This window comes from Paramormyrops kingsleyae, chromosome 4 (genome assembly GCF_048594095.1).
Source record: "Paramormyrops kingsleyae isolate MSU_618 chromosome 4, PKINGS_0.4, whole genome shotgun sequence".
NCBI classification, from domain to species: domain Eukaryota; kingdom Metazoa; phylum Chordata; class Actinopteri; order Osteoglossiformes; family Mormyridae; genus Paramormyrops; species Paramormyrops kingsleyae.
The window spans coordinates 25735966-25751316 of record NC_132800.1 but is presented as its reverse complement, the minus strand read 5'-3'; the positions used below and the strand labels follow the sequence as shown (position 1 = coordinate 25751316).

The 15351-nt window shown below is 45.8% G+C and overlaps 2 protein-coding genes across 11 annotated transcripts in view; one reads left to right on the top strand and one right to left on the bottom strand.

Moving 5' to 3' along the window:
• Positions 1-15351, bottom strand: part of LOC111846294 (protein NLRC3-like) — a 303153-nt gene that overhangs the window by 124285 nt on the left and 163517 nt on the right. The gene's annotated exons all lie outside the window — the stretch shown is intronic.
• LOC140577651 (protein NLRC3-like) overlaps positions 1-15351 on the top strand; it is a 159364-nt gene that overhangs the window by 8643 nt on the left and 135370 nt on the right. For all 10 annotated transcript variants that reach the window (XR_011989996.1, XM_072710933.1, XM_072710932.1 and 7 more), the window contains 3 exons: positions 10213-10276; positions 10460-10688; positions 11597-13313. Coding sequence is in view for 9 of the 10 variants with exons in the window: in XM_072710933.1 (XP_072567034.1) it covers positions 10213-10276; positions 10460-10688; positions 11597-13313 (2010 nt within the window). In the remaining variant the exon portion in view is untranslated. The remainder of the gene's footprint in view (positions 1-10212; positions 10277-10459; positions 10689-11596; positions 13314-15351) is intronic.

Below are 15351 nucleotides of genomic sequence, written 5' to 3'. Positions count from 1 at the left end.
AAGATAAATGTCCATTTAAACAAACACTGTTTAAAACACTCAGACTCTCAGTCAAATGGCACAGAGGCACAGACAAGCTATGAAGAAAAATCATATATATGTTGAATGCACCAAGTTTTACCTTTAAGAAATTCCAACAAAAGTTTTGTCTATTCTATATAAACAACATTTGATGTTATTTACATAAAATACAGACAGAACTAAAGATAGCGCCCCCTGGAGCCTTGGCTGAGTTATGGACTGGGCTAATGGGGTAAATTAAGCATGAGGGCCCCTGCATATAGAGCCCATGCTGACCACGTGGCCCCTGGGGCCCTTTCCACATACAGTGAGCATTAAGTCCCTGGGCCCCCAGCATATAGAGTGCAAGCCGGCCGCCTGGGGCACTTGGTATATGCTGGCCGCCTGGGGCACTTGGTATATTCCGGCCGCCTGGGGCACTTGGTATGTGCCGGCCGCCTGGGGCACTTGGTATATTCCGGCCGCCTGGGGCACTTGGTATGTGCCGGTCGCCTGGGGCAATTGGTATGTGCCGGCCGCCTGGGGCACTTGGTATGTGCCGGCCGCCTGGGGCACTTGGTATATTCCGGCCGCCTGGGGCACTTGGTATGTGCCGGCCGCCTGGGGCACTTGGTATGTGCCGGCCGCCTGGGGCACTTGGTATGTGCCGGCCGCCTGGGGCACTTATTACATGCCGGGCACTTGGTATATCTCTGACCTGGAGGCAGCCATCGAGCTCCTAAAGCGCGCAGCTCCACCAGGCCCTGTCAGCTCTCAGGCTGCCTGGCCTGCATGCGCAGCCGGGCCAGTTATGCAGCTGCAGATAAGAGGTTAGGTGTGTTCCTCTGCCAGACTCTGCCCCGCCAGGCCCTGTCAGCTCTCAGGCTGTCTGCCCTGCATGTGCAGCTGGGCCAGTTATGCGGCAGAGAAGAGGTCAGGTGTGTTCACAAGAAGAAAAGAAAGAAAAAGAAAGAAAGCGTCTCTACTTTCTGCGGAGGCTGAGGAAAGCCCATCTGCCACCACCCATCCTCACCACTTTCTACAAGGGGACGATCGAGAGCATCCTGAGCAGCTGTATCACTGTCTGCTATGGGAATTGCACTGTGACACACTGCAAGACCCTACAACGGATAGTGAGAACGGCTGAGATCATCGGGGTCTCTCTTCCCTCCATAACCAACATTCATCAAACACGCTGCATCCGCAAAGCCACCAGCATCGTGGATGACCCCACACACCCCTCACACACACTCTCCAGCATTGTGGCAGGAAAGATCCCCAGTAGAGCTTCTTAACTCACAGTGGGGGAATGAGCCTGTGGCTGAAGGTGCTCCAAGATAGCGTCCTCGGCATGGACAGCGGGGCAAGATTAACATCAGGCTCACTGACCCCCGTCCTCCATACGCTGACTGGCATGTTACAGTAACATCAGGCTCACTGGCCCCCGTCCTCCACTCGCCGACTGGCGCGTTACAGTAACATCAGGCTGACTGGCCCCCGTCCTCCACACGCCGACTGGCGCGTTACAGTAACATCAGGCTGACTGGCCCCCGTCCTCCACACGCCGACTGGCACGTTACAGTAACATCAGGCTCATTGGCCCCCGTCCTCCATACGCCGACTGGCACGTTACAGTAACATCAGGCTCACTGGCCCCCGTCCTCCATACGCTGACTGTCGTGTTACTGTAACATCAGGCCAGTCAGCCGCCAGGCCCTGTCAGCTCTCAGGCTGTCTGCCCTGCATGTGCAGCTGGGCCAGAGAGGCAGCATCCACCAGCCAGCACACGGACCGGAGCATCTTCAGAGAAGCAGCATCCACTGGCCAGCACACGGACATTAACGAACATGCTGAGTCAGTGATGGGATACATTGACAAATGCACTGCAGATGTTCTGTTACCAAAACTGTCACTACACACCCAACCAGAAGCCATGGTTTACAGCAGAAGTGCATAGACTTCAGAAAACACAGAATGCTGCTTTCAGAGCAAAAGACGCTGTGGTTCTCAGAACAGCAAGAATTAACCTCTCCTGGGGCATCAAGCTGGCAAAAAAGGAATATGTGAAGAAAATCAAGACGCTTCACCTGTGCGAGAGACACACGACGCATGTGGCAGAGTATCCAAGCCATCACTGATTTCAGGACCCCGCCACGTGTGTGTGAAGCTGACGCCGCTCTTCCAGATGCATTCAACCACTTCTACACCAGGTTCGAGGCCCAGAACACCAAGCCAGCGTGGAAGACCACATCCCCGCCAGACCACTGAGTGCTGTTCCTGTCTGCACCCAGCATAAGTATGACCCTTGCTAGAGACAACCCACAGAAAGCTACTGGACCCAACAACATACCCGGACGGGTGCTCAGAGCCTGCGCTGACCAGCTAGCCAACGTGCTTGTGGACGTCTTCAGCACCTCCCTGAGGCATGCTGTCGTCCCGCAGTGCTTCAAGGCCACCATCATCAGACCTGTTCCAAAGAAGGCCACCGTCTCCGAGCTCAACGACTACCACCACCATCAGACCTGTTCCGAAGAAGGCCACCGTCTCCGAGCTCAACGACTACCACCACCATCAGACCTGTTCCGAAGAAGGCCACCGTCTCCGAGCTCAACGACTACCACCACCATCAGACCTGTTCCGAAGAAGGCCACCGTCTCCGAGCTCAACGACTACCACCACCATCAGACCTGTTCCGAAGAATGCCACCGTCTCCGAGCTCAACGACTACCACCACCATCAGACCTGTTCCGAAGAAGGCCACCGTCTCCGAGCTCAACGACTACCACCACCATCAGACCTGTTCCGAAGAAGGCCACCGTCTCCGAGCTCAACGACTACCACCACCATCAGACCAGCTCCGAAGAAGGCCACCGTCTCCGAGCTCAACGACTACCACCACCATCAGACCTGTTCCGAAGAAGGCCACCGTCTCCGAGCTCAACGACTACCACCACCATCAGACCTGTTCCGAAGAAGGCCACCGTCTCCGAGCTCAACGACTACCACCACCATCAGACCTGTTCCGAAGAAGGCCACCGTCTCCGAGCTCAACGACTACCACCACCATCAGACCTGTTCCGAAGAAGGCCACCGTCTCCGAGCTCAACGACTACCACCACCATCAGACCTGTTCCGAAGAATGCCACCGTCTCCGAGCTCAAAGACTACCGCCCAGTAGTGAACACCGAAACACCCACGTGAGGATGCTGTTCATCGACTTCAGCTCAACATTCAACACTATCATCCCTCAGCAGCTGATCGCCAAGCTGGACCTGCTCGGACTGAACACCTCCACCTGCAGCTGGATTCTGGACTTCCTCACTGGAAGGCCCCAGACAGTCCAGATCAGCAACATTAGCTCCAACACCATCACGCTAAACACAGGTGCCCCCCAGGGATGTGTGCTGAGCCCACTCCTCTTCATGCTGCTGACACACAACTGCACCTCCAACATCATTAAGTTTGTGGACGACAGATTATTATCTTTGCACCAGACTGCCGCTCACCCAGCACACACACTCCCCTCAGGCAGGAGGTTGAGGAGCATTAAGTGTAAAACCACCAGACTGAGAAACAGCTTCATTCCGGTAGCTGTATGACTTCTGAACGACTAATGGACAAGCACTTCACTTTAAGATGAATCACTGACACTATTGATATCGTCACTTTACAAGTGCTAGCTAGCTAGCCTTCATTTGCTGCTATATTATAATTGCTGCTAAATTTATAATCATAATTATATTCTCTGCCATACTTGATATTTAAGTTGGTGCACTTTTTTTTAGTTCCATAGTTTTACTTCTTTTACATTTTCGTATTTCTTTTACTTTATCTTATTTACTTCACTATTTTAAAAAAAAAAAAATTATTTAACCTTTATTTAACCAGGTTTGTCCCATTGAGATCACAGATCTCTTTTTCAAGGGAGACCTGGCCAAGGTAGCAGCAACACAGTGTTAGTGCAGAGTCTTACATAATATTACAAAAACATAATCAGAATATACATTTACATACAGACAACCTAGTCTCCAGAGTCTTTAGAAGAGTTTTAAATTCCTTCATGGGTATTAAGTTGTGCAGACGGAGTTCAGCTTGAAGTCTGTTCCATGTGTAAGGTGCTGAAAACCTGAAGGCTTTCTTTCCCTGTTCAGTTCTTACTTTAGGAACAACCAGATTTAGAAAGTCCATCGAGCGAAGATTATGACGTCCTTGCTTCCAGATCAGGAGTGAGGATAAGTAGGAAGGAAATTTACCCAGAATGGCTTTATAAATTAACATATGCCAGTGAGTGAGGCGACGAGCTTGTAATGAAGACCAATTTACTTTGGCATAAAGCACACAGTGATGAGTTAGAGAACCGCGGTTTGAAATAAACCTCAGTGCTCCATGATACACACTATCTAACATGCGTAGATAGTGAGCAGATGCATGCATGTACAGTACATCACCATAGTCAATGATAGGTAAAAATGCTGATTCAACTAGTTTTAATTTTACATAGAAAGAAAAGCACGATTTGTGTCTATAATAGAATCCTAAAAGGGATTTCAGCTTTTTTGTTATATGTTTAATATGTTCCTTACAAGACAGATGGTCGTCAATTAAAAGTCCTAGGTATTTGAAATTTGACACCAATTGTATTTGGTGACCATCTTTTGTTAAAATTTTTCCGGCTAATGTTAATCTATCTATTTTTGAGGTGGTGAAGAACATTTGTTTTGTTTTGTCTGCATTTAAACTGAGTTTTAAATGACAAAGTTGTTCATTATTGTTTATTATGTTTCATTGTTCAATTGGGTTAACCGGGACGGTGTGTACACAATTTCGTTCCACCTCATGCTAATGTGGTGCGAATGACAATAAACTTCCTTGACCTTGACCTTTTGCACTTCTGGGGGGTATTCCAGAAAGCAGGTTATGTGACATACCCGGGTAAGTTTAAGGGTAAGTTAGTGGATAACCTCATCTTTCGGTTCCAAAAACGGAGGTTAACTTTCTGGGTATGTACGTAACCATAGCAGCTTACTGTCTGAAGATAACCTGCTACTGAGCAGGTTATGTTCCAGGGTCAGTTTGTTGCAGAAGGTTACTGAGCATGGCGTGCCCTTTTGATGACGATCCTGTGGACATGGAGGCACAAATTATACAAGGTTTTTTTCGCCGGGAGAGAGTTATAAGACCGCGTATTGATATCTTTTCATTTCCTAATGATTATTTGAAAAAGCGTTATCGGTTTTCAAAAGAATCGTTAATTTACTTAACATCTCTTGAAACCGCATATTGCAAATGTCACAAACCCAAACCGCGGGTCTGCGCTTAGCACAGAAAACATTCTGTACATAGCACTTCGGTTTTTTGCGTCAGGGCATTTTTTGTACAATATGGGCGACGCAGAGCATGTGGGAAAGGCAACTGTGTGTAGAGCCGTTCACACAGTATGTCTGGTACTTAACGCTTCTTACACACGTTTGTACAGTTCCCTGTCCATAAAGCTCTGCGTGTTACTAAAGAGGAATTCCACAGAGTGGTAGGTTTGTCCTTTGTAGTAAAATCTATGATGCATATTTAATATGTAGTCATACTATTTAACATCTATACATGTACATCTATACATGTATTCATCCTGCACACACACACACACTTGATACTTCCATATATGACTTTCTATTTCAGGGTTTCCAAATGTAATTTGGAATACATGTAATACATGTACAGTATAGTGACAATAAAAGGCATTCATTCATTCATTCATTCATTCATAATTGGGTGCATTGATGGCACCTACATTCCTATTAAAGCTCCTTCAATAAATGAGGGAGACTATGTTAATAGGAAATCTATTCATAGTATCAATGTGCAGGTAACTTGATTTTGTATCCTTAATTTTTTGCCTTGTTAAAATCATCAAACTCATTACTTTTTTCCACTAACTGTAGGTAATCATTACAGGACAGCAGGGGCGCCGCCAGAAATCTTGGGCCCCATGAAAGATTAGAATTTTGCCCCCCCTCCCCCCTTTTTGCGAAAAGGTAAAGCCCCTAACAGGGCCCCATGTCAGTGCTGGGCCCCTAGAATCGTTCTAACCTTTCCCCCCCTGGCGGTGCCCCTGCAGGACAGTACAATGCTGGTTACCACTGGTTGCCCTCAGATGGGGTGAGGGGAGGTGGTGGTGGGCCCCCGCCAGTTAGACGGGCTTCAGCCTTCTTTCTATTAGCTACATGACAGAAAGAATATACTAAATCGTGTTTAATAAATAGTTCAGTGATAGTGTAATCAAATATTACCTTTTTGCAGAATGTTTTTGTGTTTCATTTTGACTTGGCTCAAAGTTCTTCTGGCTCCAGAAGGATTACACCTTTATTAAATAAGAAACCATATATTCCTAGTCGATACACATTGTTATTTTAACCTAAAGAAATGAATGGCAGGACAAGTAAATGCTTTCATAGTGATTTAACAGTCTAAAGGATGCGGAAGGGTTACGTGTTTAATTATTTTACATTATAATAAAAGGGGAGGCGATGTCAAATTTGCAATTTAATACACACGCATTTACTCTGTCCGTTATTTTTTGCCAAGCCAACTCTCTTTCTTTAGCCGATGCAGCCGTATTGCTTTTTTTCATTATTATTAGCGTGAATTCCCCATATGCGTGCATTAAAACTTCCAACTCCGCCTCTGTGAAGTATGCCGCTCTCTTTTTTTCACTTTGATTTTCCATTTTGACTCGTGAAATCGGCGATCAATTGAAAACGTCTTTATGTGTACACGGTGCACGCGCATTAACTCTGGGTAACCAATAGGAGGTTGATTGAACTTACTCTTCTCAGGTGTTTTGGAACTGACATACTCATGGTATGCGGGTTTGGGGTATATCAACCCAGAGGTTAAGATTTACCAAATGGTAAGTTAACCAAGCTTTCTGGAATACCCCCCTGATGAGTTGGCCCTGTTTAACAACAGCCATGGAAGCAGAGGTCTTAACAACAGCACCAGTCCCATCTGCTTTGTTTTTGCCGTGGCTGGTTTCCCACCAAAACTGCACTGTGGCTATTCCATCATAACGTGCTTCACTCTCTGCTATGTCTGCTATGTCTTTCTATAGTTACAGGGTCATTTTAACAGAAATTTTGTTATCACCTTGATTGGTATGAAAAACAATAGACCTTGATTATCAAGGTCATGGATAGATGGCAGCACCATCTTGAGACCCTCATGTGGTGACCACTAACACCAAAGGCAGTAACTTAATTGATTATGGATGTGGAAGAACCATGTACACTCACCTAAAGGATTATTAGGAACACCATACTAATACGGTGTTTGACCCCCTTTCGCCTTCAGAACTGCCTTAATTCTACGTGGCATTGATTGAACAAGGTGCTGAAAGCATTCTTTAGAAATGTTGGCCCATATTGATAGGATAGCATCTTGCAGTTGATGGAGATTTGTGGGATGCACATCCAGGGCACGAAGCTCCCGTTCCACCACATCCCAAAGATGCTCTATTGGGTTGAGATCTGGTGACTGTGGGGGCCATTGTAGTACAGTGAACTCATTGTCATGTTCAAGAAACCAATTTGAAATGATTCGAGCTTTGTGACATGGTGCATTATCCTGCTGGAAGTAGCCATCAGAGAATGGATACATGGTGGTCATAAAGGGATGGACATGGTCAGAAACAATGCTCAAGTAGGCATTTCTCCATTTTCTCCATTTGGAAAACTCCAAATCTGCTAAAATATAAAGCAACAACACACAGCAGCGTGTTCATGAAGGCAGCCATGTTTGTCCCGAGATGTGGTAGTTCGAACGGGAGATTGTCAGACGTGATGTGGAATTTCCGAGTTCCAAGAGAAAAACGAATGCAACATTAGATAACAGCCTCGACAAACATTCATATACACGTCTGAATCCTTGCTGAAGCGTGTCGTCGTGTTCTCTCTTTCACGCTCGTCACAGTATGGATAGCTTAGATCTATCTGATTTGATTTCGTGTTAAACGGACTTTTTCGTTTCAATTCAAAATTCATGTAGGCCTAGCGCTTGTCATGTTAAGAGGTGCATAGAAAAAATAATTGTGTGTAATTTATCATGGGTACGGGCGGGTAACGGGCGGAATGTTAACGGGCCCGGGCAGGTGCGGATTTAACTTTGAAATAATCACGGGTGCACGGGCGGGTGTGGTGCTGTACTGTGCGGGTGCGGGTCTCCATAAGTGGACACGTGCAGGACTCTGCTTTGCGGTTACGTTGCCAGCTTTCTCGCTTGCGCTGCCTGACTTTGCGGTTACGCTGCCAGCTTTCTCGCTTGCGCTGCCTGACTTTGCGGTTACGCTGCCAGCTTTCTCGCTTGCGCTCCCTGACTTTGCGCTTACGCTGCCAGCTTTCTCGCTTGCGCTCCCTGACTTTGCGGTTACGCTGTCAGCTTTCTCGCTTGCGCTCCCTGACTTTGCGGTTACGCTGCCAGCTTTCTCGCTTGCGCTCCCTGACTTTGAGGTTACGCTGCCAGCTTTCTCGCTTGCGCTGCCTGACTTTGCGGTTACGCTGTCAGCTTTCTCGCTTGCGCTGCCTGACTTTGCGGTTACGCTGTCAGCTATCTCGCTTGCGCTCCCTGACTTTGCGGTTACGCTGCCAGCTTTCTCGCTTGACCTCCTGACTTTGCGGTTACACTGCCAGCTTTCTCGCTTGCGCTGCCTGACTTTGCGGTTACACTGTCAGCTTTCTCGCTTGCGCTGCCTGACTTTGCGGTTACGCTGTCAGCTTTCTCGCTTGCGCTCCCTGACTTTTTGCTTACAATACTGACACAAACTTTGCGTCCCCATTGGCTAATAAGTTTTGACTGACAGATCAGTCCGACGGACATTTTTAATTAACAGCAGGACTGGACTTTCACTACCCACTAGTAGTGAAAGCTGGCAGCGTAAACAAAGGAAAACATTATCAAAAGACCAATCATGTTTGCAAGTTATAAATTTTACTTTTGAGATGACATTTCTTTTGCTTCAGTTAGTTTTTTTTCTTCTTGAAGCTTTGTTTTTGCTTGATGTCAAAAAAGTTTTGCTTGCTAATGTTGGCACAAATCTGATTCCATATTTATCCATTAATAGTCAGGCAGATTTTAGCATGAAAAGTGAGAACAGTTGGTCAAGTTGCATTTTTGCCCCCTTTTCTGCGTGTTTGCCCACACCTGCCATCTTCCTGTCTCTGCACTGAACTTGGCACTGCTCCGAGGACTCCATGCGAGATGGGGTGCTGAAGGACAGATTCGGCCCATTAGCCTGTAGTTGCTGAAGGACAGATTCGGCCCATTAGCCTGTAGGTGCCGAAGGACAGATTCGGCCCATTAGTCTGTAGGAGCCGAAGGACAGATTCGGCCCATTAGCCTGTAGGTACCTAAGGACAGATTCGGCCCATTAGCCTGTAGGTACCTAAGGACAGATTCGGCCCATTAGCCCTGTAGGAGCCGAAGGACAGATTCGGCCCATTAGCCCTGTAGGAGCCGAAGGACAGATTCGGCCCATTAGCCTGTAGTTCCTGTAGGACGGATTCGGCCCATTAGCCCTGTAGGAGCCGAAGGACAGATTCGGCCCATTAACTTGTAGGTGCCGAAGGACAGATTCGGCCCATTAGCCTGTAGGTGCCGAAGGACAGATTCGGCCCATTAGCCCTGTAGGTGCCGAAGGACAGATTCGGCCCTTTAGCCCTGTAGGTGCCGAAGGACAGATTCGGCCCATTAGCCCTGTAGGTGCCGAAGGACAGATTCGGCCCATTAATTCGGCCCTGGATACCTCAATGTCAAATATGTTTGTCAAAATACTAATATTCAGCTTCGTATAAAAGATCATCATGAATTCACAAGCTAATCAACCAGTTTATTGACTGAATGAAATTCTGGTATTTAGCTCTGTTAATCAAGTTAATCACTGTAAATGTCACTGGGTACAAAGGGCTGCATAGAAAACTGTCCTTCCTGCCCGCTGTGTCTCTCTGTGCTGGAGCCTGATGTCACTGGTTCTCTTCTGTTGTCATGAGAAAATTACGAAGCCACCCTAGTGAATAAAGCTTAACATGACAGTTACATCTTTCCAGACTAATATACCACAAGGTTATTCTGTATCTGCAGCAACAGCAGTTTTAACATGGAGATTTTCAGTCTTTGTTACATTTGTATAGATGAATTGAGGTCTTTATGTTTATGTTTTATTCACAGAGACCAAATGGAAGAATGCAGTTCAGATCTACATGATAAATCAGGTTTATCATCCATACTGAAGGTTTGTATTTATTGGTGATATATATTTTCTTGGCTTTTTGCGGTAAATTAATTTTTATTTTCTAGCTGTATGATAAGAAATTTAGCATGTTAAAGGAAATATATTTAAAACTATGATTCACAAATGAAACTCTTAAAAAGTTTTGTGCAAGTAGCAATAATTAACTGTGACTGTTTATTTTAGTCACTAGAGGAAAAAGCCGTAAAGTTCCTAAAGGATGAGCTGAAGAAGTTTGTGAGGTACCTAGATCAGAATTACCCAGAATGCTCTGAGCCTCAGCTAGAGGAGGACAATGACCTGGACAGTGAAGGTCAGATGCAGAAGACCTGTGGTAGAGGGGGAGCTCTGAAGATCACACTGTACATCCTGAGGACCATGAAACAAAATGATCTCGCTGACATGCTGGAGAAGAGTAAGAGCCTCATAGCATTCTGTACATGTACAGTACTGTGCTAGGGTGACCACCTAATCCATGTCAGGAGGGACACTATGAGCTACTTCAGCTTTTACGAACTACTTTAAAGCTGAAAGGATTCTGTGCTCTGCTAAAATGTTTGGTTAGTTCCTAGATTGAAAGACTCATCCAGCTGTTTCGCATTAACATTACTGACACATATGCATGATTATAGGAGACTGACCAATCAGCATACGGCAAGAACCCAGTGCTTAAGTGAAATCCTGGTCCTTTTAATTGAAATGGGTGAAACGGTAGTTTACAAATCCTGTTGTAGCTCATAGTGTCCCTCCTGACATGGATTAGGTGGTCACCCTATACTGTGCTAAAGTCCTGGGCAGAGAAAAAGATGTTTAAATGGTCTTCATGTTGGTGTAAAACTATTATAATATGTATGTCAAAGTGTGTTAGCTATGTGAAATCCTCTGCTAAAGTCACCCCTGTATTTGCAGAAATCGTACACGCACTAACACACTTCATGTGGCTAATCAGTATCTCATTAGTTTTTAAACTAATTTCCTTAATTAATGAAGTGAGCTGGTGTTGAAATTTAGCAAACACATGAACTGGCTGTGGTGCCCCTGAGGAGGTTTGGGAGCTGAAAAGGGGTTTTGTGTTTTTTTGTTCTGAGCAGATATACACTTACTACCTAGATAAATGGCTTTTAACATTTCCTTTGGCTGCCTAAGGCTTATGTACGGTCCTGTATGTGGTATTCCAGTGAAATATGTATAATAAAACTTTGAGTTTCACATTTGTCACAGTGAAATATCTGAATTTGTATGTGTAAAAATGTGTGTTTTTGGAAAATATTCTTCCTCTCATACCAGTCTGGAATAATGCATTTTCGTCTCATTTCTCTTCAGGACTCATGCTACAATATCAGCAGAAAATCAAAAGTAAACTTAAGAATCAATTTGAGTGTGTATTTGAAGGGAAAGCTAAGGAAGGACAGCCAACACTTCTCAATGAGATTTACACAGAACTCTACATAACTGAAGGTGGGACTGGACGAGTCAATGATGAACATGAAGTGAGACAGATTGAAACAGCATCCAAGAAAAGGCGAACAGAAGATACTACAGTCAAGTGCAATGATATATTTAAACCCTTATGTGGGCGTAAGACACCTATCAGAACTGTACTCAGTAAAGGGGTGGCAGGTATCGGGAAAACAGTCTCTGTGCAGAAATTTATTCTCGACTGGGCAGAAGGAAAAGCAAACCAGGATGTTCACTTCATATTTGCTCTTCCTTTCCGGGACCTGAATTTGATTAAGGATGAATACAGTCTGATTGAACTGCTTCACCGCTTTGTCCCAGAACTGAAATCACTTGAATCCACTGAGCTGTTTAAGTACAAAGTCTTGTTCATCTTTGATGGTCTGGATGAGTGTCGCCTTCCTCTAGATTTTCAGAGCAATGAGAGCTGGTTTGATGTAACAAAGAAAATGTCACTGGATGTGCTGTTGACTAACCTCATTAAGGGGAATCTGCTTCGATCCGCTCTCCTCTGGATAACCTCCCGGCCAGCAGCAGCCAATCAGATACCTGCTAAGTATGTCCACCAGGTGACAGAGATACGAGGGTTCAGTGATGCCCAGAAGGAGGAGTATTTCAGGAGGAGATTCAGTGATCAGAGCCTGGCCAGCAGGATTGTCACACATGTGAAATCATCAAGGAGCCTCTTCATCATGTGCCACATACCTGTGTTCTGCTGGATTTCAGTCACTGTGCTTGAGAGGCTTTTTAGTGAGACTGACAGGGGAGAAATTCCAAGGACTCTGACTGAAATGTATACACACTTCCTGATCTTTCAGTCCAGTTTAAAAAATGAGAAGTATATGAAAAACAATGAAACCAAGCTTAAGGAATACAGCAAGGAATTCCTTTTAAAACTTGGTAAACTGGCTTTTGACAACCTTGAAAAAGGCAATTTAATATTTTATGAGCAAGAGCTGACAGAGAATGACATTTATGTCAGTGAAGCTTCAGTTTACTCTGGAGTGTGTACAGAAGTCTTTAAAGAGGAATATGGGTTGTATCAGGATAAGGTGTACTGCTTTGTGCATCTGAACATCCAGGAGTATCTTGCTGCTTTATATGTGTTTCTGTCAAACTCATCAGCTGACCTACTGGAGACTGCAGTGGATCAGGCATTAAAGAGCAAGAATGGACACTTGGACCTCTACCTCCGCTTCCTCCTGGGCCTCTCAACTGACTCCAGTAAGACTCTGTTACAAAGGCTACTGGGTCAGACAGGAACCAGCTCACATAACAATCGGGAAACAGCGCAATACATCAAGGACAAAATAGAGGATAATTTATCTCCAGAAAGGACCATCAACCTCTTCCACTGTCTGATTGAGTTGGGTGACAATTCTCTAGTAGAGGAAGTACAAAGATACCTGAATTCAGGAAGCCTTTCAGCAGAAGACCTCTCACCTGCACAGTACTCAGCTCTGGCCTTTGTGATGCTGATGTCAGATGAGGAGCTGGATGTGTTTGATCTGAAGAAATACATCAGATCAGATAAAGAGCACTGCAGGCTGCTGCCTGTGGTCAAGAACTCCAGGAGGGCTCTGTAAGTGACGTGGGGATGGGAAATCATGTCTGGTCTGGTAGTAATACATAAATATTGTTTGAAATATATCTAATTTATTTCTCCTCTTGGATTAATGACTGGGGTGTGTTTTTGATAATCCGGACCACAGACTTTATAATGACTGAAGGTAGTGATGTAGTAACAAACAAAAAAGTGACGTTTCCTTTCCCATCCAGTCTGCCTTCTGATCACGGGCACAGCATCCTAACCTTTCTGTGTGGAGTTTACATGCTGTTCACATGCTGTGCTCATGGGTTTCTGCTGGGGGCTCTGGTTTCCTCCCAAAAGTGTGTAGCTCAGGTTGATTGATGAGTCTAAATTGGCCCAGTGGTGTGTTGGTTCCTGCCTGCACCCCTTGTTCCCAGTATTGGCTCTGGTGACCCCAGTTGGGATTAAGTGCTTATAGTGATGTATGACTTTTACTGAAGGCAGTAATGTAGTAAAAACAAAAAAGACAAGATTTCCATGACCATCCTTTGTGTAACAAATAACCAAAGATACAGTACAGCATTATACAGAATGGTCCTGTTTTCATGAATAGTGGGAAAACCACTCATATTCTTTTCAGTTCTGGATGCTGTAGGAAGCATTTCTGTAAATTATGTGTGGCGTGTGACTCTTTGGGTTCAGACCCTGTGTCCGTGAGCGGAAGGCCGCTGGTTCCGATCTCCTGGCCAGCAGAGTGATGTCATCGCTGGGTCCTTGAGCTGCGGGGGGGCTGGATGCTGGCCGACCCTGTGCTGTGACCCCAAACTTCCTCTCACCTGTATATGTGTCGTGTGTCTCTTGGAGAGCAAGATGGGAGGGGTGAAAAGACAATTTCCCCATGGGGATGAATGAAGCATCGTTATTCATAAATCGTACAAACAAACGTTCCTGTTAAAAACCTATTTCACAGGATTGATAGCTCTCCAATTAGTGTATTGTTGATTAGGGCTGGGCGATAAGTAAAAAAAATGTATATGTGTTGTTTTAGTTTAAAGATGTTGCAGTAAATAATAATTTTGAGTCCCCCCCACCATCACAGAATTCAATTTCAGTTCAATTCAGTTTTATTTATATAGCGCGTTTTCACAACATTACATTGTCTCAAAGAACTTTACAGCATCCCCACCCGAAGCCCCCACTGAGCAGCCAGAGGCGACAGTGGCAAGGAAAAGCTCCCTAGAAGGAAGAAACCTTGAAGGACTGTGGAAGTTGGTTGAGAAACGTTGTAGTTAATGAGGCAATGGAACGTCTGATACTGTACTTTGGAGCTGAGCCTGAAGGGAGACTATACTGTATATCAAACGTTAACAAGTAATGATCTGAAAGCAGAGGATTCTGATGTATAATAGATATGTGTTCCAGCTAAGTATCAAATCAAGGGTATGGTTACAGGCATGAGTAGGCCGACTACATTCTGACATAGACCTACAGAGTCTAGGATAGCAGCAAACATCGTTGTTAAAGGGTCACTGTCATTCTCCATGTGGATATTAAAATCGGCAACAATCTGCCACCTTATCGTGGTGGAGGGGTTTGCGTGCCTCAGTGAACCTGGGGGCTATGTTGTCAGGGGCAGTTGCCCCTGGTAGGGTCTCCCAAGGCAAAAAGGTCCCAGGGGAGGGGCCAGACAAAGAGCAATCCAAAAGAACCCCATGATAATGAATGATAACAAGGTTTCGTTTCCCTCGCCCAGACTAGGGTCACCGGGGCCCCACCCTGGAGCCAGGCCTGGGGGAGGGGCCCGTTGGTGAGCGCCTGGTGGCCGGGCCTTGGCCTGTGGGGTCCGGTCGGGCATAGCCCGAAAGAGGCACGCGGGATTGTCCCCAGGTTGGCCCACCATCCGCAGGAGGAATGTCAGGGGTTCGGTGCTTTGTGGATCGGGTGGCGGCCAAGGGAGGCCCTGGCAGTCCGATCCTTGGCTAACAAAACTGGCTCTCGGGACATGGAATGTCACCTCTCTGGTGGTGAAGGAGCCTGAGCTTGTGCGTGAGGTTGAGAGGTATCGACTAGATATAGTCGGGCTCACCTC